At 50.0% G+C, this 27,398-nt stretch overlaps 1 protein-coding gene across 1 annotated transcript in view; it reads left to right on the top strand.

Moving 5' to 3' along the window:
• Window positions 1-27,398, top strand: part of PACRG (parkin coregulated) — a 301,250-nt gene that overhangs the window by 164,867 nt on the left and 108,985 nt on the right. Inside the window, exon 4 of the mRNA XM_059699885.1 lies at window positions 10,435-10,584. Within this exon, the coding sequence (XP_059555868.1) occupies window positions 10,435-10,584 (150 nt within the window). The remainder of the gene's footprint in view (window positions 1-10,434; window positions 10,585-27,398) is intronic.

Below are 27,398 nucleotides of genomic sequence, written 5' to 3'. Positions count from 1 at the left end.
AGCACCCCGGAGAGCATGTCACCGCAGGCCTGGTGGCATCGCGTGGCTTGCCAGTCACTGTTTTCTGCAAGGTCACCTTGAAGCTTGGCCCCAGGGGGCTCCGCGTAGATCCTAGGACCGCCACTTACTTATCCCCTGTAGGAAAGAGCGGATTTCCCAGAATCTGTCCCAGAATTTCTGGAGATGGTCAAAGTGTTGCTCTGATTACACCAGCGGGGGGTTCCACCAAGCTCTGGCCTGCGTTCAAGGGGAAGGGAACGTGCTGACTCGCTTAACCCTGATGATGTAACTACCCACAGAGCTGGGGAGGAGAAGGGGCAGAGGCAGCCTCCCCGGCACAGGAACTCCATGGCAGAGACGCTGCCGCACAGCAGCTCCGTCTGCTCCCAGCGCTTGTGCTGTGCGTGCACGCGGACCCACGGGACTAACTCGGCCAGTGGGCTGGGAATGGACGCGATGTGTGCTCTCTTCAACCCAAGCACTGGGGGCCCGTGCACAGTCCTCCACCTCTCCTCTCCTGGCCCCCATGGACCTGACTGGATCTCTACCATGAGTGAAAAAGTGTTGTTCTCCCTGTGAAACCACTGAGGATGAAGGGCCAACCTGTCGCTGCAGCAAACTTGGCCCATACTGACCATCACGATTCCAAATGAGACCCCATGGCCACTGAGGGAAATGGATTCTGGACCTTCGGTAGCTGGTGCCGAAGCCCGCCTTGCTCTGTGCTCCTTGAGAACTGGTGTGGCCCTTGCAAAGGCCCTGGGCCCGGCCTTTCTGTCCATCTCCTTGAGTTCTCATCTCCAAAACAAGGCGATTAACAGGTACTTCAGAGAGTTGTTGAGATCATTAAGTGAGGTCGTGGAGAGATGCCCGGTCAGGCGGGAAGCAGCTCTTCATAGGCGATGCGCTGTGCTGCGTATGGGCCGTCAGGGCCAGGTGCGGCTGTGACATCCAGGTAGCCGGCGGTTGCTTTCTCTCTTCTTTCCTCTCTACCCATTTCTCTCACTCGTCATCTGTCTAATACCTTCCCACTTTCAATCCCCCTTCAAGAAAGTCACGATCTAAAATCTGGTGTCACTCTCCGTGAATTCCTGCGCAGGAGAATGTGTTAGTAGATGCAAGATGGTAGCAGCCTGAGGCGGCGGTTAGATAGCCTCAGAAGTATTGGAAGAGGGAAGATTCCTTCTGGGCCTGTGAGGGGGTTGGATGCCCGTATGAATAGGGAAAAGGAGTCAGAGTGATCCAGAACCAAGACGATGGGAATGGAGATGATGGCCGTTCAAACTAGAAAGGTGTAATCGAGTAAAAGGGAGGAAGAGCTGAAGATAGCAGCATTGCATTTTCCAACTGAATTCACCACGTTACTGACTGTCCCTTTCCTATCCGCAAATAAACAACTGCTCTTGCCCTTCCAGCATGCGTGATGGTCAGGGGCAAGGTCTAAACTCAGACTCCCTGGTCAGAATCCCACCTCTGCCAGGCCAGCCGTCCGACTGGTTAGCCACACTGAGGCTCCAGCCTCCATTCATAAAACTGGGACAATAACGTATCCATCCCATGTGGTATTTTGGTGGTTAACGAGCTCATCTCTTTCAAGCTCTTAGCAGACAGAGCACGTGGTGTGTGATAAGTGTTATCACTGTCACTGCTGTTATACATGTGTCCTCATCACCATCGTCCCCACCATCGCCATCTCCGTCTTGACCATGGCAGCAGCTTGTAGTCACACCGGCTAAGACCTCAGCCTGGGAGTCCCCATCCTTCCTTGCGAGGGCTGAGCCCCAGCCCAGGGACAAGCTCTACCACAGGCGTCCCTGGCTTTTTCAGAAGATGCCGGCGCGCCCAGTCCCATCACAATGACATGCTCCTGAAGGACAGGCTACGCGAGCTCAGCACTCAGCCCGTATCTAGTCCGCTTGCTCAAAGGCCACACTACAGCCTGCAGATCTGCACGTTTCTCCTGCCTCAGGCCCGGCCCGGCCCCGGCGCCCCCCAGGGCTTGGTGGGAAGGATGCTGGGAGGAAGTGGGGTCTGGCCACCCTGAGCACAGGCCGTGGGCTCATGCAAACCAGAGCCCGGCTTGCCTTTCACCCACATCAAGCCTTTTCTCTCTCAGGGGATCATGAAGCAGCCGCCCAAACGTGCTGCCAGGATTAGCACCTCCTAACAAGTAGACGGTTGAGCACAGTGCCCATCGAGATGGCAGTAACAGCAACTTCTTTTTACCTCTTTGGTGTTCCCTCATGGTCATATCTCTACAGACTGCCTAGCTTTGGGTCATCATAGGATGGATAGATTTGTGGTCTGTAACTTTCATCCACGTGACCATAACGATTGAGATGGGAAGTGGGCCGGGTCAAGGACAGGCCGCTGCGTATCCCTCCAGGGACGCGGCAGGTGGACACCAGACCATCGGCACCTGTGCGTGGGTCCGACTGATCACACCATCACAAAGAAAAGGTCCCGCTTTCCGCCCTTCCGCAGCTTGCCTGCAGGAGGAGGCTGCTGACCCAGCTGTGTGTGAGCTCCCTTCTGAGCAGGCGCGTTAGCCGTGTGAGCTGAGCCGGCGGCTCACTGCAGGGACATAATCACCGCTGTGTTCCGGGGAGCCGCCATCACGGGCTTGATCAGACCCAGAACTGAGCCCCACACCGACTCAAGCCCGGGGTGTGCAGTTGCTCAAGCGCTCTCTGGGGGAGAAAAGGGCCTCTCCTTGGAAATGGATACATTGGCCCATTTTTCTCTTTTGTAGCAGAGCTCTCAGCCTTCCTCTTCGGGGAGAGCCGGTGTATATCATAAACCGTCATAGTTGACTCCGACGTGGCTGCCGCGAGGTGGGGAAGGAGCGTGGGGGTTGCGCTGTTCTTTAGGGTCCTCTGTGTGGGTTCTCATCGGCCGTGTTGGGTCTGAATTGTTGAGACCGTTTAGATAACAGAGTCCTTTCATCCTTAAAACTAAGTCAGTCATGAAAAGAAAGGCCAAACACTCTGACGAAACACTGCATTGTGCTCTGTGGTCCTAAAGTCAGAATCCGTTCTTGTCTAGAAAAAAGGGAGGGACGGGCAGAGGGAGGGAGGACATTAACCCCTGTAATGACAAAGCTCTCATGGGGAATCTGAATTTTGCATTAAGATAGCACCTTTCTGTGTGGGATGAGAGAAAAAGTGATGCTTTTTGATGTGACGCTGCTGGGAAATGAATTAGAGAAAACATCTTAAGCGCCGTCAGAGGCTCACGCCATGTCTGTAAGAGCTGAGCTAAATCTGTGATGTTTTAATTGTCCCCAAATTAACTGTGCACAGCAGTTGAGTTCTGTTCTGAAAGGAGAAAAATGTCTATGATTTTAAAACCTAAATTTGGTTTGAAAACATATTTTGGTTTATTTTATTATGTAATTTAATAAATTATATGGTTAGTGCCTCTAAAGTAGCAAAATGTAATTATAGAAATATATTGGGCCCATAATCTCAAATATTAATTAAATATTTGAACTTCAGAAAAAAACATACTTAACGTACTTTAAGACATCTCTAGTAGGCAGTTCATAGAGCCAGGAAGTGGGTTAGAGGTCACTAGACTGGGGGGAGGGGGAAATGGGGAGTTTTTGCTTAATGGATATAGAATTTCTGTTTTGGATGGTGGAAGAGTTTTAGAAAAGATAATGTTGATAATGGTACAACATTGTGATTGTCATTAAGGCCACTGAATGGTTAAAGCACAGTGTGTTACACAGATATTTCACACAATGAAATAAAAACAAATTATTTGAGAAGAATAAATAAGAACGGTTGGAAAACAAAAATGTCCATTCCCAGCACAACAACACTATGTTTTCTTTTAGGAAATGTGGCCCCTGTCATGTGACTAAAAAGAAATACTAGAAAGCAAAGATCAATTTAGCAATTTTTTAAAATTTCTTACTACAGGCCCGGTGCATGAAATTCGTATACTCAGGGGGGTGTCCCTCAGCCCAGCCTATGCCCTCTTGCAGTCCGGGAACCCTTGGGGAATGTCTGACTGACGGCAAGGAGCAGGCCTGAGCTGTCAGTCGAACATCCTTAGCGCTGCCTCAGAAGTGGGAGAGGCTCCGTCACCACCGCTGTACTCGCCAGCCATGAGCCCGGCTTCTGGCTGAGCGGTGCTCCTCCTGTGGGAGCGCACTGACCACCAGGGCGCTGCTCCTGCATTGAGCATCTGCCCCCCTGGTGGTCAGTGCATGTCATAGCGATGGGTCATTCTGCAATTTGGTCGATTTACATATTAGTCTTTTATTATATAGGATTATATAGGATAGAAGCCAACTGAATTTGTTCAAAAACAGTTGGAACCAGTGAGAGGATTAAATAAGTTCACAGTTATAAGTATACAAAAATCATTTGCTTTTATGTATTTATTGTCAATAATTTTTAGAGAGCATATTGGGATAAAATGATCTTACACAGTCACAAAATATAAAATTTCTTCAAGTAGATCTCACAAAACTATGCAAAATCTACATGAAAAACACCGTAAAGCTTTTTAAGGAACCTAATTAAAAATAGGAAAAGTTGAAGAGATATCTACTTCTAATGGAAATATTCAGTCAGAAGTAAAAAGGATCATTTCCCCTGAAATCATTCTCTTCATTTATCAGAAATGTTAACAAAGTGCCAAGCACGTTTTTAACCTGACCAAATGATTTTAAAGTTTGTCTCAAAATATAGATGGTTAATAATAATCAAGAAAATATTGAAAAAGATAAGGAAAGTCACTTAAGTTCTGCTACATGAAACACACATGAAGTCAGAATCATGAAGAAGAATACTTCTAGGGAAATATGCAAAGTATATTCATAATTTTGCAATAAGCAGTGCAAAACTGTTTTTGAGTGGAATGAAATCCGGTGTCTATATATGCCTATGGAAGAGCTAGTCTCTCCTGTTAGCATCTGACTTTATAAAGTTCCAGTATTTTCTGTCTAAATTGTATCCTACAAAATGAGATTCTAGTGAAAATATGCTTTATAAGCTACTTCTTTACTCACCTGCATCTTATAAATGTTTTCCTATTATTAAAATATTTTTCTATCAGATGACTTTAATAACTTCATAATTTTCCTTTATGTGGCTACACTAGGTTTTATTTAAATAAGCTGTGGTTTTTGAGACACTTAGATTGTTTGTAATTACAAATAGAAATTCTTATAACCTCCTTTCCTCTACGTCTTTCTCACAGCTGTACACTTCCTTAGCCTGAGTGCTCCGAAGTGAAGTTGCTGGGTCACGTGCTACATGCATAGCGTGGGAAGGTTGCGGGGGGGGGGGGGGGGGAGGGAGGCGCCTTCAATGTGCGAGCTATGAGGGCCCTCTTTCCCGAACCGGTTCCCAGACTGATGAACTAAATTTTCAAAAACTTTTCATTTAATAATATTCAAAATTATCTTTTAATTATCACTGAAGTTGAACATTCGGGAATAGTAATTGTTCACTTGTACTTATTATCGTGTGCAGTATCTAGTCCTATTCTTTGCCCATTTTTAAATGAGAAGATTCGGTCTTTTATGGGTTTGTGAAGCTATTTTTATAACAAGGACATTAACATTTATAGCACCCGTCAACAATGTCTTTTAGAATTTATTGTTTGCTTTTGCATCTTCTTGTTTCCAGTATTAACAGAAGAACTGTTTCCATTTTTCCTGATTCCACAGTCGCGAACCATGTGTAATAGCAGAACATGTTCTCGGTTTGCACACATTACAGCAGTCAGAGAATTTATGCTTGAAGAACTCATACATGTAACTTACAACCATCTACGGCAAAGGGTTTAACACTCTGACTTCATTTTGTCTTTATTCTTCACCAATTTCTTTACATCTGAAGACTCTCCCGTGCTGATTCTTCTTGAAGGCGGTAAGGTAGGCAGTGCAATAGAAATCCGATTTCCTGCATAGAAAGGTTGCGCTGGCTGATCTATAATGTCAGTAGGCTTCCCATGTCAGACCCTTTTCAAAACCTTAAATCTCAAGTTCAAAGTCCTCACTTAAGTCTTGACAGTAGCTTTCAAGGCCATCGATTCAAGAATAAACACATTTCTTCTCTTTCAAGCTAGAGAATCATATTCTCTTTATACCTGTTAATACACTTTTTCAAAAGAAAAGAACTTTGTTTCAAAAAAAAGAAAGAAAACCAACCTTTTTTTATATTCAATTCTCCTGGGATATTAAGAACAAAAAGACTTACAACTTAATGGAACATCTTAATTCCCCAAGAATGAGGGAGAAAACTAGAGGCCCTGGAGTGGAAAGGGGCCATGTCACGGCGCCCTCTCGGATGAAGTGAAGGGCTTGCCTGGGGCACACCCTGGTCCTTTAGGAGGACGTAGGGTTCCCCTTGTGCCAGTGAGGGTACCAGTTCAGGCATTTTACTTGTCAACTGTTGTCAATCCTATAACATTTATCACAACCATATTCATCTAATGGGGGTCACAATAAGATGAAATAATTATTTCCTAATAGATCTACTACCCATCACGAGAGAGACAGTTAACTGATCACCAAGTCATCAATTACCTACGCATTATAGGCATAAAGCTAATCAACAAAAGTTTGATGTTATTATTACTCATCTGTATAAAAAGATTAGTCCTTCACGGTATATTCTATAAGGAAAGCATACAGCTTGCTTTGGCCTGTTTTGAGCTGTGGCGTGCACACCCTAACAGAAGAGCCCCATGGTAGCCAGCGCTCAGGAGCCACTAGGGCTACCAAAAGCTTTCCTACCATCACCCGAGGGGCTCTACCCACACCCAGGCAGCTCTCTCTTCTGATTCCTTCAACGGGCTCTCCTCCTGGTGATTCTTCAGGGTCAACAGAAAGGCTTTCTTGAAAAAAACAAAACCCACAAATTGTAATGAGAACTATACACACTCCATTACACATTTTTTTAATGTACAGTATATAAAAGCGCACTTATGTAGTTTCGTTTCAATGCCTCATCTTCACTCAACAGTTTATAAAACATCTAGCGAGATGTGGCTATGAGTCCTTTTTCGGAGGGGGGTTGGGGGAGCGGGGGGAGTACAGAGAGAAGCAGACACCCAGGACCTTAAGCATCCGATTCTGTTTGGTTGACACAGCAAGATGGGCTCTTTCACCTTGGGAGGAAGTGCCAGCCCTCCCCTTCCTTTTACACATCGGCACACATCTGCATACTTCTCCCTGCCACTTCTAAATGATCCCCAGAAACACTTACACACAACGATGAAACCACTTAGGGGACTGTCTCTGCTACCTGGGGCTTTGGTCACACATCACCAAGTACTTGAGCCATAGGAGCAGGAGCAGGACACGTGGTGAAAGAACTCCTTTGTCCAGGAGGGGGCAGCCTCTAGCATGCTGCTCCCTCTCCTGGGATGCTCTTCACATAGGTAACATCTGCTCACCCCTTGGGCCTGCTCTTCACCTGTGTGACGTCTGCTCACCCCTTGGGCCTGTTGCTGAGTCTGGGAGCCTCCCCTACTGCTAGCCTGGCCTGAATGCCCCCTTGGACTTGCTGTTTAAATACCCCATCCGTCTGAATCCTCGCCCCACTTGTGGAATGTGCGCAGTATCTTCTTCCACACGAATGTATGCCCGGGGCGGGCGGGGGTGAGAACCACATCTGTCTTTTTCGGGTCTATATTTGCAGTTCCTAGAACTCTGGCTGATACATAATACATCCTCAATACACATTTGCTGAATGAGGGTTAAGTTAACTAATATATGGAAAGTGCTCAGTTTAATTCCTGCCACACAGACGTGCTCAATACTCGTTAGCCGCTAGTGCAGGGGTGGGCAAACTTTTTGACTCAAGGGCCACAGTGGGTTCTTAAACTGGACCGGAGGGCCGGAACAAAAGCATGGATGGAGTGTTTGTATGAGCTAATATAAATTCAAAGTAAACATCATTACATAAAAGGGTATGGTCTTTTTTTTTTTTAGTTTTATTCATTTCAAACGGGCCGGATACGGCCCACGGGCCGTAGTTTGCCCACGGCTGCGCTAGTGTGTGAGCCATCACGGATCTGTCCCACACCGAGAGTGTGTTGAGATGCACTGGGAGACATTTTGAAAGGATGTTCGCTGCCCATAATCTTCAGAACCACATTTCCACAGGCTTCTATTCTCTTCTGCTAAACTGAGCAGAATCAGTAGGCAAGGTTCGGTCACACCTGACTTCCGGAAAAGACGAAACAACTTTGAGAGGAGATGAGACCAGGAAAGGGGCCCCCACTCCTGCCTGTGAGATACTCCTCATGTCCTTCTCCCTCTCCACCGTCCCATGGTTTTTTGACACTATCTCATTACTATAGCGTTTAGGCTAACTTATAGCATTCTTATTTTTTAGTGTTTTTCAGAATATAGGGTATGGCCTGCAATGTGTCTAAATTCTGTAGTGATGAGCCATCATGAAACGGAATCCCATAGTTACATGGGATTCATTCATCTCCAGTCATTATATTTGTGTTTCTTAAACCAAATAAGAATTGATCCGGACTGCAACAGGTGTGGTGGGGCGGCCTTGAAGGTGTTTTCATGCCCCAACCCCCACTTCGTTGCTGGGAGGAATGTAACTGACTGCTTATTTTTAAACACTTGCTTGTGCTTCCAGGGGAAATAACTGTGAAACCACTAAATGATTCCTTATAGTCTTGGATTCTTAACTGAGAATTCAGTTTGGTTCAGACTTTCCCTCAGTGTCCCCCTTGTGACTGGCTAGTTTGTACTTTATTCTGTAGGAAATGGGGTGGGCGGGAGGGGGACTCTCAGTGCTCTGAGCGGGTGGTGAGATCGTTAGAAATGCTCTAGGAAGGGTCATGCAGCAGCTGTGTGAGGAGACAGGCTGGGAGAGTGAGAAAGAACAGAGGAGGTCTGTTGGATGGCCATGCCAGTGCTCCAGTGGGGAGTTCAAGGGCCAGAACCCAGGGGAGGTGGTGAGGATGGAGACCCGGGACCAGAGGAGAGAGAGAATAGAGACCAGTGCTTAAGGAGTAGAGTGAGGATGGAGAGACCCGAGTAATGGAGGTAAGGATCAGGAGATCAGAGACGTGTAGGTGGGGTGAAACCAGAGTGTGGAGGTGAGGATGGGGAAGAGGACATCTGTTCAAGAGATACTGCAAAGATGAACCAAGAAGACTTTCAACACAAGGAAAGTGAGGGATCAGAAACAGAATATGACGCTGGTTGGCTGGGAACCTGGTTGTGGCATTACTCCATAGGGAGCTGGAGGACCAAGAGAACGTTTATGGCAGAAACTTACCTTTGGAACAAACTGAATTTGGGAGACGATCAAGATCCAGGCTATTGGAAATGAGGCCCAGAGTTCAAGAATGATGTCAGGATGCCTCCCAGGTATATTGAGTGTAGCATCGTCCCTTCTGAAAGCCTGGTTCCTTTGTCCTTTGTCCTTCCACAAATGGCACATGCTTTAAGGTCATGGCCGACCTTTCTTGGGGGGAGGTAGAACATCTTCCTAATAAGAGTCTTTGACTTCATCTTGGAATAGTCTGGGGCCTCACAGGGTATGACACACCTTTGATCTTCTCTAACACATGCTTTCTACAGCTCTTCTGTATAAACCTTAGAACTGGTAGTCATCTGAGAGAGTCAGTAACAGGTTCCCATGATTGTCTAGGACCAAGGAAGTGTGGGGTGTCGGCCAAGTTCACGCAGCCGGCGACCAGTGCCCTGGTCCCAGCCTCTGACCTCTCCTCGCAAGGGGAACCTTCCAGCCCCGGCCCGTGTGAGAACGGCCCCCGGCCCCCGTCCTTCTGTGCCTGCACCTCATCACCGTGCCCTCAGAAGTGTTCTTTCTAGCCAACTCGTATTTCTTCCGTCTCTTGTAGTTGTTTACAGACGATTTCTTTTAAAGTTCTAAACATTGAAAATTTGCGTTCCTCCCCTGCGTTCTTGAGAGTGTAAAACACAGGCAGCTGACCTTCGCCTCTACCAAGAACATTCTGGGTATTTGTAGCCAGCCTGTGGGTTCCACTCACACAGAGACCCCGTCCCCCTGCCCAGATAAGTGTTTGTCTCATGGTTTCAAGAGCAGCGAGGATTGTTAACCGAAAACGTACCTGTTGTCAACCTTCCGGGGGTCCTTTCACTCCCGCGACACTGACTGGCCTTCTCTGTTAGGTGCTACCTGTCCATCACCGCCTCTTCCATGAGAGACGATGAGCCACTCTCGTGGGGATGCTAAGGAATCGCTATTGGTTGGGAGAACAGATAACACACCAGCAAGACCCTGGTGATAGCACTAAGCCCACAGCGCCTCGTTCGGAGCTGTGATGATAAGGCTCGTCCCACTGGTGATGCCCAGCCGAGTCCGGTTTAATTAAATGGTCTGCCAGTCGATTCGCCTTGTGATGGTGGAATTCATGCTTCTTATTTTGGCCTGTTCCTTTCCCCCCGTGTAGATGCCCTGAACCTCCGGAACCGGCAGGTCATCTGTGTGACGCTCAAGGTCCTGCAGCACCTGGTGGTGTCGGCGGACATGGTGGGCGAGGCCCTGGTGCCCTACTACCGTCAGATCCTCCCCATCATGAACATCTTTAAGAACATGAACCGTGAGTGGCCCCGGGAGGCGGCGTGTCCTCAGTCTGACAAGAGGGGGGTGGTTGGAGGAAGGGTTCACTAGCGACCTGTCAGGATGGAGCATCAACAGCTAAATCCTCTGCAGATGTAAATGGCGCCCCTGCCCCCTCCGCCTGCTCCCCCGGGCAGCCGGCAGATTAGCAGTTTCAGTTCTCACTCCTCGTACGCGCAGCTCGCTCCGTCAGTACAAAGGCACCGGAGCAGCCCTGTGATCTTCCAATAATTGAGTCGTCAAGTGTTTTTAATAGTTTTTGGAATACATTAGTAGGTTTTGAGCGTGTCCTTTCTCTGGATAGTACTCCTGCCTTTAGATACTGCCTGTTAACACTGCAGTTTTTATTGATTTAAGATGAATTTTTAAAGCAATAGTATTAAATTCTGGTTCGTGTGGTTTGGTGAGTTTTAATAGATGTCTTCCATTTCTAAAATAAGTAGAACACTAGATTATTTGTAGCTGTGTCATGATGGTGAGTGCTGTTTAAAATATATACGTGCTGCTGTATTTATTTTTTAAAATATTGTTGGGTAAGCTCTGGCAAGCACCGAGGTGTCAGGGGATCTGCTGAGACCGGCAGAGGCATCGGCAGCCGGGTGGCCTCTGGGCAGGAAGGGGCTCACGCCGGCCTGGCCCACGGAGCGTGTGAGCTCCCTTCTTGCCTCTGGAATCATCTTTCATTCGCTCACCCTGAAGGCCCGCACTTCCCAGCAGGGCGCACGTCAGAGCCACAGGCAAAGCCTGTGTCCAGGGAAAGAAGCTGGTGATGTGATGGAGCTGCGGGCAGGTGCCCCCACGCCATCACTGTACCAACAAAAACCACACCCGGAACCGCGAGGAGGCCCTCCCACGCACAGTCCTTCTTTGGAGGCAGCGTGTGTTGTGTGATTCCTAGATTTCTCTTCAAAGTCTGCTTCGTCAGGCGGCCTATTCGGGAAACCATGGCGATGGCGTGCTCAGTGTGTGCTCAGTGCCTTTCAATAGCAGCACCTGTGACGTGTTTTCTGTTAAACACGGCGGCAGAAGGGCCTCCACGGGGCTACGGGACTTTCAGAATCCGAGGTGGGGTGCGTGACAGCCATTCCGGAACTCCCGGCGCGCGAGGGTAGGTGGGCGTTCAGACGACACGGCTCCTCTTCGAGGAAAACAAGAACTGGGCGTTAGTAGTTGTGTGTCTCAGGTCTAGACTGCAAGCTTCAGTGGCAGCGTTTTGACTGTAGGGAAAATACTCGTCAACATTCTTGATTCAGAACTATGTTATTCTGAAAGGTGTCATCAGATACCCAGGGAATTAGGGAATGAGTCCACATGTGCATACTGTTTAATTATTGTTCATAAACAAAACCCTAAGGACATCCATTATAGATGCTAAATAACAAGAGAGAGAGAGAGAAATGATAGAGATAACGATGATAGAGATAGAGGGAGATAGAGAGAGAGATAGGGATAGAGATTGAGATGCTAGAGGTAGAGATGCTAGAGATAGAGATGATAGAGATGCTACAGATAGAGATGCTAGAGATAGAGATGACAGAGATAGAGATGACAGAGATGGAAATGACAGAGGTAGAAATGATGAGAGAGAGCTAGATATGGCAGAGTGCAGGTATAAAAGAATTGAAAAAATTGGGCACAGCCACCCCCAGAAGTCTCAGTTGCAGCGAGCATTCTCACGTGGCTTCCCCATAACCCGCCTGGAACCCTGTGATTCACGTACTGTTCCCATCCTTCCACAGCCTTCCTCCATGTACACATTCGCTTCTGTACCGGCCGCATGGAAGCCAAACGCTCACCCCTTCCCACCCCGGCCGGGGGTCCCTCCGCCACCACAGCACTGGGCACCTGGGACTAAAACCTACGCATCATTTTGCATCTTCTTGCATAAAATGAGTGATATTCAAAGGACAGTTAGCATCTCCCTCCTCCTCAAGGAAATATAAGAAAGAGGCAGTGCCGCTACCACGAACGGACGGACGGACATGTCCCTGGAGCTCAGATGCGCCAACAAACACAGCCATCCCTTCACCCTCTCATTATACCCCATATCAGGTCTTTGCCTCGCACATGCTCCCGTGCTTAACAACGGGAGTGATTGCCTTAGGAATACATCCCTGTCTAGGTTTTATCAGCGTGGGGAATTCATAGGTTACACCGTAGCTTTCATTGGTCTCAAACATACCTAATTATTATGGGACATTTCTAGATGCATGCGCCAGGAATTCTACATTCAACCATTTCCTGGTGACTATCTTTCTGACATTTGAGGGGGAAAACAGTACTAGCTTCTGCTTCATTTTCTCCTCCTCTTGGGAGCCTGTCAGTACAGTGCGGTGGGCTCTGTCCCCAGGGGCCACATTATGAAATGGGAGCGTTGCAGCTGTAAAGCTGAAAGCTGTTCTTCACAGGGGCGTGTGACCAGAGACCCGGTTCTGCTAGCAGGAGCGTATCACAGGGTTTCCGACAACAATAGTATTTTCACTGTCAAGATCATTTAGCTTTAACTGCGTTTAATAAATCCCCTTTTATGATGATGGATATTTACTCGTGTAGTCACACAGGACCATACATACCTGTTTTATTTAAGCGGATGTGTTTAGTAACAGATATCTCTATTTACAATTAAGATTATATTAGACATTTCCAGCATGTCGCATTGGAAAAGACTTTTATCTTCAATTTCAATGTATGTGAGGACAATGTCACACATTTCTGTTTCCTCGCCTCTCTCCTCTCTCGTGTAAATCAGTATCTTGTTAAATTCAGATTCAAACACACTTCTTTCAAGTCCCACAACAAAACCTTTCCGAGAATGAGACCGGGCGTAAGTGACAGGAAGAGAGGAAAAGAATGAAGGAGAGAATGTTCCTCGGACGCCATGGCCTGTCCTCTGTCTGTCCCTCGAAGCACTGCGTCAGCCCGATCCCAGTGCCGCCCCTTCGTGCTTGCCTGTCCTTTGTAATGTCAGGGGCTGGGCAGCAGGGCCTGGCCAGGGTGCAGGCAGGCACCCCGGGGGGGTACGGGGGGAGCAGGCAGGCGTGTCCCGGGACCTGCAGCCAGCTGCCCCCATCCGCACGACCCCGGGTGCGCAAACGCACAACCAGCCCCGGTCTCCGCCCGGTTCCGGAGCAGGAGCGGCTGGGCGGCTCTGTTTATGACTGACATGTGCACAGGTCCCTGCGGCCACGGTTTGAAAAGAGCCACAGCAGACGAGTCTGAGGTGAGAGTTGTAACGTGGGTTAGAGAGCAGCATCCGGAGCCAGAGAGATGCGCTTAGGCCGGTCCCGTCGCTTCCCTGAACCTGCACGTTCTCAGCACAAGAATGGTAACGGGCTTTCCTGTCGGGTCGGTGTGACAATTCGAGGTAACGTACCCAGAGCCCTTCACACGAGGCTGGCGGCGTCTGCGAACTAAAGGAGGCGGCCATTACTGCCCACAGCTGTACTAGCATCTGCATCTGCAGTGTCGCGTGTGTCTGTTATCATGTGATATTACATGCAAAGGTGGCAGTCCCGTATGAATGACCATGTAGCGGCACCGCAGGGGCTTGAGTGTGTTGTGTCCGCTGTTGGGGGACTCGGCCTGTGAGTGAGGTGGCCTCTGGCCCCCCTGCGGCGACCCCCCTCTGTCTCACAGGACCCGTCACTCACTGGTTGCCAAAGGCCAGGTAGGTGGCCACATGGGGTTCACTCACGGGCCACTGGGGTTCAAATCCACCCCTTCCTGCCATAACCTCGGGTTCGGACCCGCGCCGATGTTTGGGGGAGGGTCACGGTTACAAAGGGAGCCTGCGTGTGAGCTCACCGGATCGGGGTGCAGGTGGGAGACCCATACGCGTGTCGCAGCTTGCGGCCTTGTTCCCCTTCCTCCGAACCGCGAATCGGGGCGTCTAACTCGGGGCACCTCCCAGGGACTGCTTTGGGGCGAAAGGGAGCGAAGAGCTTCCAGAACAGCAATTTCTCCTTCCCGTGTCCGTCCACAGGTGCTGTTCACAGTCGCATAAAATTAAGGCAACAGGAACGTTCAGTTTACAGCCTTCAGAGATGAAGCGCAAAGTTGAGGGCAGGCATTGCATGTGAGAAGCGGGGGCCGGGGAACACCCCGAACGTGTCCCGCTGCCATGCGGGCTCCAGGCAGGGGCTGCCGGTGGCCCTGCTGTGGCCCTGTTTCTCCCCGCGGGCCTCGCGGTGGGTCCTGCACTGGTAGCTGCCCCGACAGCCCTGAAGCAGGGGCACCTGGGACAGTGCGGAGACCCCACTCCCCCGAGTATCAGTGGCTCCGACAGTAGCGTGTTTACATCATGGAATATCATGGGTAATCATGACACGGCATGTTCCCGTGTATGGGAATCAAATACTCTTAGACTTACCTAGCGTAGCCCTGGGACATAGGCCTCTAGAGGTTAGTAAAAGCCCATAGAAATGATGGTAAACTTTTAAACTTCAGTTCAGACACATGAAAACAGAGAGAATCCTAGTCTTGTGGGTTTTAAAACTCTACAGGTGTTTATTTTAATCTGCAAATAAAGGTTGTGTATTAATAGAAAAGAATGTCTCTAGGAGTGTTGTTGCTGCTGCATTAGCAGTCCTTTATCCCTTTTTGTTGCTGTGCAGTATTCCACTGTAGAAATATTCTGCAATTTGTGTATCCGTTTTACTGCGGGTGAACAGTGGGCTGCTTAGTTTGAGGTTATTAAGGATAAAGGTTCTATAAACAACAAAGAAACAAAGAGGTAATGAGAATGTGACAAATTTACAAAATTTTAGAATATCTGTATCAGTTCTTTGACCCTGAAATTCAATAAAAAATAGAAACAATTATTTTAAAGGAATTTGTGTGAGAACCTAAGTGCTCTTTGTCAACGGGGTTTAAGTCCTCCTAGATATTTCTGATTCTGCAGAACCCGTGCTCATGGCCCTTAAAATGCTGATGAAGTTTGCAGAGCTGATGGTTTACCCCAAAATCTGTAGTTTTTCTGTTTCATAATTGACTTGTATACAGGCTATTTCCAGAGCTTTCCATTTAATTTTGGAATCGAGCCTTATTCCCAATGGAATTTTGTACAATTTTGAGTCTATGGATTGACATTTTAGAAATTTACTTCAAAGTTCCTTTGAAGTCATTAGGTTATTAGGTTTGGAAGCGTCTGAGTGCTTATTCAGGGAGGGGGCATGTGGAGGAACGTGCTAGAACTCCCGCCTGAGCTTCCTGAACGTGAGGATGGAGTGACCGTGTATGATCGCGTGTCTCCCAGCTCCTCCTCTGCTCGGACATGACCAGTTGACTAACAGTTAGAGGAACTACAAACTTCTCAAAAGCCTTGATGTCTATCAATAAATACCCAAACCGGTAAAAACAAAAATTAAAATAGGAGAATTACGGGCAAGTATCCTGCTATTATGGCTCAACTACTTTCTTGTTTTTAGAAACGTTACTGTCACATCATTCATGTTTCGGTGTGTGGTAAAGAGAACTTCAAGGAGCAAGAGATAAATTAAAGGGGAAATGTAGGTATTTGGGAGGAAGCAGAGGCAGTGGGGATCAGTAAGTCGGCAAGATCCGAAAATCCCAAATGGAGCGCCGTTTTGGCCCGTCGCCATCTCAGCGTGACTATGAATGGGACCGCAAACGCTCGCACTAAAGCACCGCATTCAAGGGGGGAAGAAAATTGACCCGGGAAGGATCCAAACAGAACTGAGTCGTAATCACAGCTTATCACCAGCTCGGGCACGGCTCCCGGTAGTCTTTGAGCTCAGTCGCTATTTGCTGGCTGGCTGGCTGGCTGGCTGGCGTATTAGCTTCCTGTTGCTGCTATAACAAGCCACCATGAACGTGCTGCTTGAGACAGTGGGTGTTTGTGGTCTCACAGTTTTCGTGGGCTCAGCGGGGTAATGCATGCGCATAGGTCTAACAAGGCCGCAGTCAAGGTGCCCGCCACCCTGCCCTCCTCAGAGAGGCTCTGGGAGGATCCGCTTCTAGGCTCCTCCCAGTTGTTGGCAGAAATCAGTTCCAGGTTGTCAGCAGGGGTCGCTCTCACCTGGTGGAGGCCGCCCCCTGCCCTGGCTCCTGGCCCTTTGTCTTCAGAGCCTCCCTGGTCTCTCTCCCCCGCCTCTGTTCTCCCTTCCTCCTTTGCCTCAAGGCCTCTGTGATTACACCGGGCTCACCCAATAGCAGCACCTGTGGCACGTTTCCTATTTGATTTCATCAAATCTAAGGTCAGCCGATTACAGACAGCCCTCGGGTTACGTTGGACTCAATGTACGTCATTTTGTGGTTACATCGCCATCTCCCTTTTATTTATAAAAAAAGTTCCGTCATTTCAACGTACGTACATATGTGCTTTATGTTTTTTATTATTTACTGTATTTACCACAAGTAAAGGTCAGGAATTGTTATCTTTCTTTTAAATTTTTTTTACTGTTTCACTTCATTACTGCTGTGTATGTGCTCCATGTGAGTGACGTAGGTGCTTATGTAGGTGGGTTCCGGCTTACGGTGAAAATTGCGTTACATCACACTGTGGGAATGGATCTCCGATGTAACCCAAGGACCTACTGTAGTAGCCATAATTCTATCTGCCAAGTCCCTTCAGAGCAGTGCCTAGTGTTTGACTGAACAACAGGAGAACAGGAATTTGGGGGAGTATCTTCAGAACTGTGTCCTTGGATGAAGTCATCCAAAAGTTGATGCCAGTGGCCATGACTGGTGTGGGGAAGCACGGGAGGGACTTGGTTGGAAAGTCTGTAAGGAGGAATCTCCGAAAGGTCGGGGGCCTCTAGGGGGGCCTTGCCAAAGGCGGCAGCCCCTGCCTTGACTTTTCCAAACACGTCTGAGCCTCCAGGTGTTTTATAGAATCTTTATATTTAGACTTCAAAACGTCCATACAGATGCACATGTCTTCTCAAGGATGCTTACCCTGCTGATAGTATCTAATAGTTAATTTTAGTACAAGCTGTTGTTACAAAAAAATAAAAATAAAAAGCCCAAGGAGGCAGGCAAATAGGGCTGTTTGGTTCCTCTAGCCAAGCAGTCCCTTAGCCTCTCTTTCACAAAAACATGTGTCAGAGTAATCCATTCATCCGTCTCGCAGGGTCTGCCTGTCAGCCCAGGCAGACTGGGACCTGGAAGTATGTGTTCAAGAGGATACAAAATTAATCCTCAACACTTTGCAAAGGTAGCATAGCTCACCCACGGCCCCCTCCCCCCGCATGATAAACTCAGACAGGCTCAGAATATGAAATACCTTGAATGGGTGTGACAGGAACCAGAGCAAAAAGGTTCCTGTTGTCATGTCAGAGTCGAACCACATTATCTAAGGAGCCGATGGTTTCTATACAGGTGGAGAGTAAAATCAGGACGTTCAACATGTCTTTCAAAGGGTCAGCCAGGGATAAGAGAGCGGCCGCCCCAGCCGAACTGAATGAGCCTGTGAGCCGGGGGTGGTCTGTGTTCTACACTGTGGCTCCTTGTCATACACAGCGCTGTACTCCTGAGTAATTCCATCGGTGTCACCTAAATCCCCACCATCTGGCAATAGCAAGGACAGGCTAAGATTCCTTTGGGAATTGTCAGTCGCTTTACAGATAAAGAAGCTAAGAATTGATCCAATCACTTGTCAAAGGTCATGTGACAGAAATGAGCCACCGCCCAGCCTCCTAACATAAATAGGTCCCCGTCCCCACCCGGGTGCCAGGTACCCTGGGCATGCAAATTGCTTTCCCAGAAACAGTGGTTCGAAGGCAGTTCTGATCAGCAGATCTCTTTTTCTAAAGTCCCCGAGTAAATGGGAGTTTCATTGATCCACTTTCACAATTATCAGAAGCTGTCGGATCAGAGCGGAGGTGGCTATCTTCTCCACAAATCACATGCAGCATGAAGCAAAAATGTTTTCACAGCATCAATTTCCACTGTGCAGTGGGGATCAATAACAGCCTGAGAACACCTCCGCACACAGAGAGCCAGCAGCGAGCTCACCTGAGCGAAAGCATCGAGCACAGAGTGTCATAACCCCGGAGGCAGCGCCTCTGTTCCTGTCGGCAGGCGTCAGACCCACACGTTCCCAGCCCAGCAGCAGCCCTGCTCACAGGCACGAGAAAAGCACTGCGCACGGGACCACCACCCGGGGGCCAGGTCTTCCCAGTGGACACTTCTTCCCTAGAGTATCTTTCAAAACAAATGCGTTTGAAAGCTTCTTGCCATATTTCATCAAATCTAAGATATATGCAAGTGTTAAAGAGACTTATATTTCAGGCAGCCCCGGGAAAGATACACAGGTTGCCAACTAAACTATGACACGCCACCAACGTCCCTTTTAAGAAATGTAAACATGAAAACAATGTGCCTCAATGAGGTGGACTGAGTCTAATCCAGCCGGCAAAGGGAGGCGTGAGCGGTCCTGAAAATGGGCAGTAAACCATCATGAAAGGAGTGAACTCCGTGCCCCGCCCATCCTTGAGGAGGATTCTGTGTCACCGCCCAGCCCTCACCCCTGCCACGGGGAGCGCGCATCAGGCCCGTCTACCGGAAAGGAGTCAGCGCTTTGCCCAAGCTCCTCAGCGGCAGTCAGGATCCAAATCTGAATTAGTGTGATTCGAAAATGTACCTGTTCTCTCTCCTAAAAGCATTAGAATCTCCGCCTGCTTGCGATCTCGTGGCCAGTGCATCTGCCCGTTTCCTGGGCGTGGGCCCAGATGGCACAGGGAGAAGGGCCAGGCCAGAGGCTGCGTTTCCGAGGACTTGGTACCTTACATAGCCAACCTCTGTCCAAGATGTGTAGCTGGACTAGATGACTCAGAGCTGCGTGGTCCTGGACATTCACACACATTTTTAAAAACAAAGACATTATTGGGGATACATTCACAGATGCAAAATAGGTGTTCTTACACTATCTTTGAAGTTGTCTAAAACGTGGCCTTTATCTGCATTTGCTATTGCATCCTGAAAAATAATCTATAAGCCTCTTTCTGAAAATCAGCCTATTTTTTTCTTAGAATGTTCTGCCTACCTTTACCCCCCCCAAAAAAAAAATCCATTGTACTATTAAATTTCTCTTAGTTCCCCATATTTTAAAACAAGCATAATCCATTTCCAAGAAAATTTTTTCCAAGGTAATAATCACTGAGCATACAAATGATTTTTAGTATTGATATAGCTAAGTTTCGCTAAATAAATAATTGCTATGCCCCATGCATAATATACCAAGCGTGCCTGATAAATGAAAGATTTCTTATGCACGAATTTCCATTATAAAAACCTGTGAAATGCAATCTAACACATCTGAAGAGTTAACAGCCTTAGATTGTAATTGGAAGATAAGTTCTAATTACTGTTTAATTTCTTGGTTGAAAATCTTTGGCATGTATAATGTAAAATTGACTCTGAAACCATGCAATTAATATTATTAGCACTTAGATATTCCTTTTGCAGCTACAATGGCTTGATTTGTTTGGCTCCAAAAATGCTCAACCAGAAAAAAAGTGCTTAAAGTTTGGAAAGTTTAAAAAGTGGACATCAGTATCGTTAACTCTGTAATGTGCTGTGTTCAGGAGAAGTGGTCCCACGTTAGCTCATGGAAAAAGTGGTGTATTTGGTAGAAGGGATACTGTTGAAAGCATTTTATGCCAGAAAGATAAATATTTTTTGAATTCTGTTATCAAGGCCGGGGATTATTAATATCCAATCTCGCGACATGCTCTTGTGATCTTTGTCAAACCAGTGATGGAAAGTTTAATTCTCTTCAAATCTCTTCTCTTAAATATTGATCTTAGCCCTGGCCATTTGCTCAGTGGTTAGAGTGCCGGCCCTGGACCAAAGGGTCTCGGGTTTGATTCCCGATCACGGGCACGTACCTTGGTTCCAGGTTCCCCATCCCCAGTAGGGGTGCATTAGGGAGGCAACCAATCGATGTGTCTCTCTCACGTCAATATTTCTCTCTCCCCGCCTCCTCCCTGCTTTCCATTCTCTCTAGAAACCAATGGGAGAAAAATACCCTTGGATGAGGATTAAAAAAAAAAAATTGTTCTTGGAATTGAAGACTCGTTTAAAGTATGTATTCCATTCACATAGATCTCAGACAGTTGTTCTGCCAATTATGTTAGTAGGGTAGCTATTCCTAACTATTTTTTATGAGATTATTTACTTATGAATTTGTCCCAAGATATTGTGTTCCTTAACTGTCTTAACCTTAGCTGACAGCACGCTGTGTTATCTGTATGCCAGACCTGAGCTAAATGCTTTTCATGAATCATCTTACTTAATCCTCACCAAACCAGGAGGGAGCCGGTTTTCTGAACTAATGTAACTGATGCCGGAAGGAAGGCAGAGAGATTAAGTCACTTGCTAGCTGTCAGTCAGTCACTCAAATGGCACGGATGACATTATCCGTGTGGAAGGAGGAGCGGAAAGTGGCAACTCCCACGGGTTTCTTGATTCCATGAACACTCAGCATCGCACCGGCGCTGGCCGGGCACCGCATTACATGCGATTCTCAGACAGTGTTCCAGTCTCATCTTTCACCACCACGTTCAGCTGGGAACACGCCTAAACCCGCAGCCTGTTCCAAAGGCGCTTTCTTCATTCTTGTTACCATAGCAAAAGGAATATATCCAATACTAAGTTTTGATTGTGTATGTTTAAAATATCAGGAGTGGCAACAGATCTTGGACACAAACTAGACCCAACGTCGGTAGTTAAGAGACAGGATATAATTTTTACGTGGTTACCGTTTATAAAAAGAGCTTTAATAAATATATAGCATATACAATAACGGCAATCTTGTTGCATATGTTATATATAATTAAGCTCTGTTGGAGTAGCTAGCAGAGCACGCGTAGACTCCTGCTGAACGACTAAACGCTCCCTGAAGCGCCACGTGGGCGCGATCACATGAAGAGCGTTTAAACGCGCGACATCCCGTCCTGAAGGGTGCCGCGCTCTGTGGGCGGCTGGCTGTTCTTGGTGGAAAAAAGGCAGTTTTGCTGACAGTGTTGGTTTCTGCCCAGAAGTCCTCGTGCTCAGCAGGACTTAAGAGGCTCCAAGACAACGGCAGGAAACGCACTTGGGAAAGGAGCGCTCGGGGATTCGCCCCGGAAGCTGTGAATCCATCGTAAAACGGGGAGAGGAAGAGCCCTCGTTCCGCTCTGTAAGTGCGGGGAAGAGGAGTTGCTAATATGATCAAGAAAAAAAGTTACTCTGTCTACAGGATGGGATGGTCGATGTTCAGCTTGAATATTCAGTTATTTTGAGAGAAGGAGAGAGAGGGGAAAGAGAAGGGCATGAATGGATTAGGAGCACAGAGGAATGTGAGTAGATGGAGAGATTAAAGTCTAAACCCACAAGGACTGCTTTTTTTTAATAGCTAAGAAAAATATGGTGAGAAATGGAACATCACTGGAAGTTACAGGAAGGACATCAAGTAGAGCCGTGGGTTTTCCCTGTAGCTACAGGCAGGGGTCATCGTAATAAAGCTGCAGAATGCAAATGAAGGAAGATGCCTGTTCTGTGATGGATGGAGGAGCTGCTACAGTCCTTTCCTCGCTGTAACCAGCCTCCTGCTTCCTGAACCTCCCCCTCCCGCTCCGCCTTCCTTGCGGGGTTCCCACTGGGTGCGCTCCTTGCTCTAGTATTTGGGCCCCTCGTTGCTTCACGGGTTTCGTGTTTTGGTGCACCCCCTGTGTAACTGATGGATTTGAACAAGGAATACCTTTTCTTTGTCATATTCCAAATACACTAAGACGCAGTCTTAACTCCTCCCTCACATTGACATTTCAAGACAATATACTATATTTGCCATACTTTCTTTTTTTAAAATATATATTTATTGATTTCAGAGGGGAACAGAGAGGGAGAGAGAGATAGGAACATCAATGATGAGCAAGAATCATTGATTGGTTGCCTCCTGCACACCCCACCCTGGGGATCGAGCCTGAAACCCGGGCATGTGCCCTTGACCGGAATCAAACCTGGGACCCTTCAGCCCTGAGGCTGACGCTCTATCCACTGAGCCACACCAGCCAGGGCCGCTGCACTTTCTTTTGTTTCTCCTGTTCTCTATCAGTTTCTCCAGAATCATAATGCATCCTTTAAAATTTGGTCCTTTCTTCTCACATAAGTTTCCATTTCAAATCACACTACACCCTGGATATTTAGGAGTCCTGTGTCCCTCAAAATGTGAACTGTTAATCCCTATGGATAGTCCTCTGCCACCTCAGTTTTAGATTTGGTGTAAATGACACTGCTTGAGGTGAGGGTCAGCCGCACACACTTCGTAACTGTAGGAGGTCCCTGGTCTCCACGGCATGAAACTTGGACCTGAAGGCAGAGGGTCAGGTTGGCACAGCGCTGGGTCAACATTGCAGCAAGCACACTGGCATTCTGATTGCTCCCACCTTCCTGCAGCGATCACTTGTTGGACGGCCCCGCCAGCAGGCCCCGGCGGCAGGTCACGCGTTGCCAAGAACGTCTGTGACGGCGTGAGAGTTCTCTGCCCGACCACACGAAGGGACCCTCCCATAGCTCGTTCCCTTCACTCCAGAATCCAGCCACTTGCCAAGCGGATGGCTTTTCCATCTGCAACTTCATTCTTCCCCCCCAGTACCGGCCGTGCCCGCAGCCCCCGTGCCAGGGGAGGGCATCACCCACGCGCCTTTCGTCTATTCCCGAAAGCCATCCCTGCTCCCGGGCAGCGGGGAGAACATTTACCGTCCGTCTGTCCGTCCGTCTCTCACTGCAGGGCCTCCCTGCGATTCCAGGGACACGTCCTCACAGTTGAGGGGGCTGGGCCAGAGTGTGCTCCTGGGTTAGGCTTCCTTTTCCTTCTTTCTAAGGATTTCCGCCTCTCGCGTCTGAGACATTGCCCTGGCGCTGCCGCTGCCCCTGCTCTCCCGGGGCCTGTAGACACTGGCGCATCCACTGGCCTCCACCCGAGGGTGGAGGGGGGGCCCTGAGCGGCGCTTCAGGAATGAGCCCCTCTGCAGAGAGAAGTGAGCACAGGGGCTCCTGCTCATTTATGCTAATGAGGCATTTATGCCAACGCCAGCCCCGGGCTCCCCTGGCTGCCTGAGCAGGAGGGTACTCACCTTCAAGCCCAGTGACCGCACCAGCCTGGACGGGCCGGGCAGCTGCTCTGCGCCAGGGCCTGGTCAGGAAGCCCAGCTCCGGTGGGTGCGGGAGAACTAGGGCCCTCGAAGGGCTCCTTGTCCCCGGACCTTCTGGGACGTCCCGCTCCTTAAGGCAGCCCCGTGCCGCTGGGGGTGACCCCTGCGGCCCCAGCCTCGCTCGGTCCTTCTGTTTCCGCTCTAAGTTCATTAACCGGCTCTCTGCCCAGAGCGCGCTGCGGGCCCAGGTGCCTCTCACTTTATCTAATAAGCGTGTTCCCGGCACGTGGTGTGCAAATCAAATTTTAACAAATTGAATCACATATTTAAATGCCTGAGGGGCGCCCATTTAAGGAAAGGAATCATAGTCTGCATTTTAGTGAATGTTTATGCCCTAATTTTTCTTTGCTGATAACCCAGGTTCTCACTTGGGTTTGCTTCCTGTGGGTGAGGCCTGCACCCTATTAAACGCCCGGAGGGTTAGGAGCAGCGCATCCCAGTCCTCAGCGCCCCGCCTGCCCTGCGCAGAGTCCACACTCAGGCCCTGGGGAGGGCAGCGGAGGTGCTGACTGACTTACGGTCACACAGGGTCCCCCGAGGTGTTCGTGGTGGGCCGGCCCAGTCTTCAAGGGACTTCATCTCGGACTATTGAGAGGCACTTCTTTAGAAAGTGATCTGTGACCCCCAGCACCACGGACACGTCCGATGGCACTCAGCCACTGAGATGATAAGTCAGCCACGTCCCACATGTAAACGGAGACCTCGGGTCTCGTAAGACCAGCACCGAGTGAATGCCCACATGTGCCAGCTCCAGAGCCACACGGAAAAGCAAGACACGGGCCCCGGTGCCCTGGTCTGGGTTCCATGACGGGTCCCCCTGTGCCCTGGTCTGGGTTCCGTGACTGGTCCCCCGTGCCCTAGGCTGGGTTCCATGACGGGTCCCCCGTGCCCTGGGCCGGGTTCCGTGACGGGTCCCCCGTGCCCTGGGCCGGGTTCTGTGATGGGTCCCCCGTGCCCTGGGCCGGGTTCCGTGACGGGTCCCCCGTGCCCTAGACTGGGTTCCGTGACGGGTCCCCCGTGCCCTAGGCTGGGTTCCGTGATGGGTCCCCCGTGCCCTGGGCTGGGTTCCGTGACGGGTCCCCCGTGCCCTGGGCCGGGTTCCGTGACTGGTCCCCCGTGCCCTAGGCTGGGTTCCATGACGGGTCCCCCGTGCCCTGGGCCGGGTTCCGTGACGGGTCCCCCGTGCCCTAGACTGGGTTCCGTGACGGGTCCCCCGTGCCCTAGGCTGGGTTCCGTGACTGGTCCCCCGTGCCCTAGGCTGGGTTCCATGACGGGTCCCCCGTGCCCTGGGCCGGGTTCCGTGACTGGTTCCCCGTGCCCTAGGCTGGGTTCCGTGACGGGTCCCCCGTGCCCTGGGCCGGGTTCCGTGACGGGTCCCCCGTGCCCTGGGCCGGGTTCCGTGACGGGTCTGGGCTGTGGGATCGAGAGGCGGGCCCCACGCTCCTTCCAGGGGACTAGCGGGACCGTGGGCGACGGGGCGCGCTTTGTGCGCCGATGGAGCTGACTTGCCCAGAGGTGCGGCTGCCCGTGCGACGGGGACGGCGATGTTTCCGAGTTGGTCAGTTGGTCAGCGAAGCACGAGGGTGGGCCCTGGCTGGCTTTCACCAGAGGCGTCGGTCCACAGGAGTCCATCGCCCGCTGCCCCTACCCCGGGGCCGGCTCGCAGTGACATTGTGCGAGGAGGAGAAAGCGCTGGGGGCAGGATTGGAGGAGCACATGGATTTGACGCACTTGAGTTAAAAAGAAGCAGAAAGAGGGTACAGTTACAGCTCAAGGTCGCCACGTGGCTACGTGTAACTTCCTCAGATTCAGGCACGTCCAGAGAGCAGGCCTGGCCCCTTTGCAGCCCCGTCCCCCCTCCCCCTCCCCCCTCACCCAGGGCGAGTCAGACTGGAGACCATCTCGAGGTTGGAAATCAAACTCCCGTGTCCCTCACGCGGTCTCAGCCCTCGTCTGCCCCTGGCATCAGCACAGGCCTCCCCGCCCGGCCCTGAGCCGTCCACACCCCATCCGAGGGCAGTAACACTGGGAGGGTGAGATTCCTGACGGAGGGTCTGGGAACAGCGGGGGGTCCTCCGCTCGCCATCTGTCCATCTGTCCGTCTGTCCGTCTGCACAGTCTCAGTGGCTCAGTTTGTCCACCTGCCCCTTCATGATTTCAGCTTTCCTGGCGGGGGTGGGGGGCGGGAAGGCAAGGCCTAGACCAGTGATGGCGAACCTTTTGAGCTTGGCGTGTCAGCATTTTGAAAAACCCTAACTTCACTCTGGTGCCGTGTCACATATAGAAATGTTTTGACATTTGCAATCATAGTAAAACAAAGACTTACATTTTTGATATTTATTTTATATATTTAAATGCCATTTAACAAAGAAAAATCAACCAAAAAAATGAGTTTGCATGTCACCTCTGACACGCGTGTCACAGGTTCGCCATCACTGGCCTAGGGAGAGGGAGGGTCCTTCTTCATGGGCACATAGAACATGCTAATTTATGTTAATGACGGCTGTCTAAAGACAGAAATTTATAAAGAACCTAACAAGGTTGCCGCAGGGCCAAACCAAACGTTATTTACAAAACCCCATTCCGAGTCCTTGAAAGGACCATGGTTGCCACGCGGTGTCTCTGCACCTCACCGGGGTCACGGGCTCGCTTAGCAAGAAGCCCTTTTATATATTCCGCGGGTGCCCGATCCGTTCTCCGTACATCTTGTCACTTGCTCTCCCCGTTTGTAAACAAATATGTTCCGTTTTGCAGGAGCAGATGGCTTCTAACTTGCTTGACTTAATAAGGGAGCAGAATCCCTCTGCCGCCCGCCCCTCCCCTGGCGGTGTATCCTCCTGGTGGCCTCAAGGGCAGAGCCTGCCTCTGTGTCCCCTCCCCTCAGCCGCCCTTTCCTCCCGACACGGGAGAGCGCGACCCTTCCCAGGCCCCTCAGAGCCCAGCTAACGACAAAACAGGTGCCGCGGGAGCGGTTTCACTGGAGCCTTTCCTGCGCTCGGACAAGGCCAAGGGGCCTGGCTGACTGCGGGACGCCCTGTGCGGCCACAGCCTGAGGCGGGAGAACCTGTCACGGGGCCCAGCGCACGTGAAGCCTCAGGGTCTCTCAGCCGCGGCGGGAAGACACGTCTCCCAGGAGAAGCTGCGAGGACCGCCCCCCCCCGCACCCCCGCAGTGAAGCTCTCAGAGGAGGCTCATTACGGGTGGGGAACTGGGGGTCGGGGGGAGAGAGGCAGGGTGTGCCGGGGGGTGGGGGGCGGCGGGGACTGCTGACTCCAGCCTTGCCCAGACTCCTGGCTCCGGCCACGGCCCCTGTAGCATCGTGAGCTCTGTGCGCAGGGGATTGACTCATCTGCACCCCCTCATTCTCGCCCGTGAAAGGGGGACCGTCGTAGGACCCGCCCCAGAAGCCTGTTGGAAGGACCGAGTTCCGTTAGCAGAGCGTCCAGAACACCGCCTGGCGCCCGTGACGGCCAGGCCACGGGGGGTGGCGCCTCCTGGCCCCGAGATCAGGGATGGGTGCCGGCTGCTCTGCGCAACTGGCTCTGCGTCCACCGAGGGGGCGGGAGGACCCCTGAGACTGTTGGGAGCAAGTCAGTTCCCTCGAGGCGGCCGCTGAGCACCCCACCTGGGCCTAATGAAG

The sequence above is a fragment of the Myotis daubentonii genome, chromosome 6 (genome assembly GCF_963259705.1).
Source record: "Myotis daubentonii chromosome 6, mMyoDau2.1, whole genome shotgun sequence".
Classification (NCBI taxonomy): Eukaryota; Metazoa; Chordata; class Mammalia; order Chiroptera; family Vespertilionidae; genus Myotis; species Myotis daubentonii.
Note: the sequence above shows the minus strand (reverse complement) of the source record. Positions and strands in the feature narration are given on the sequence as shown.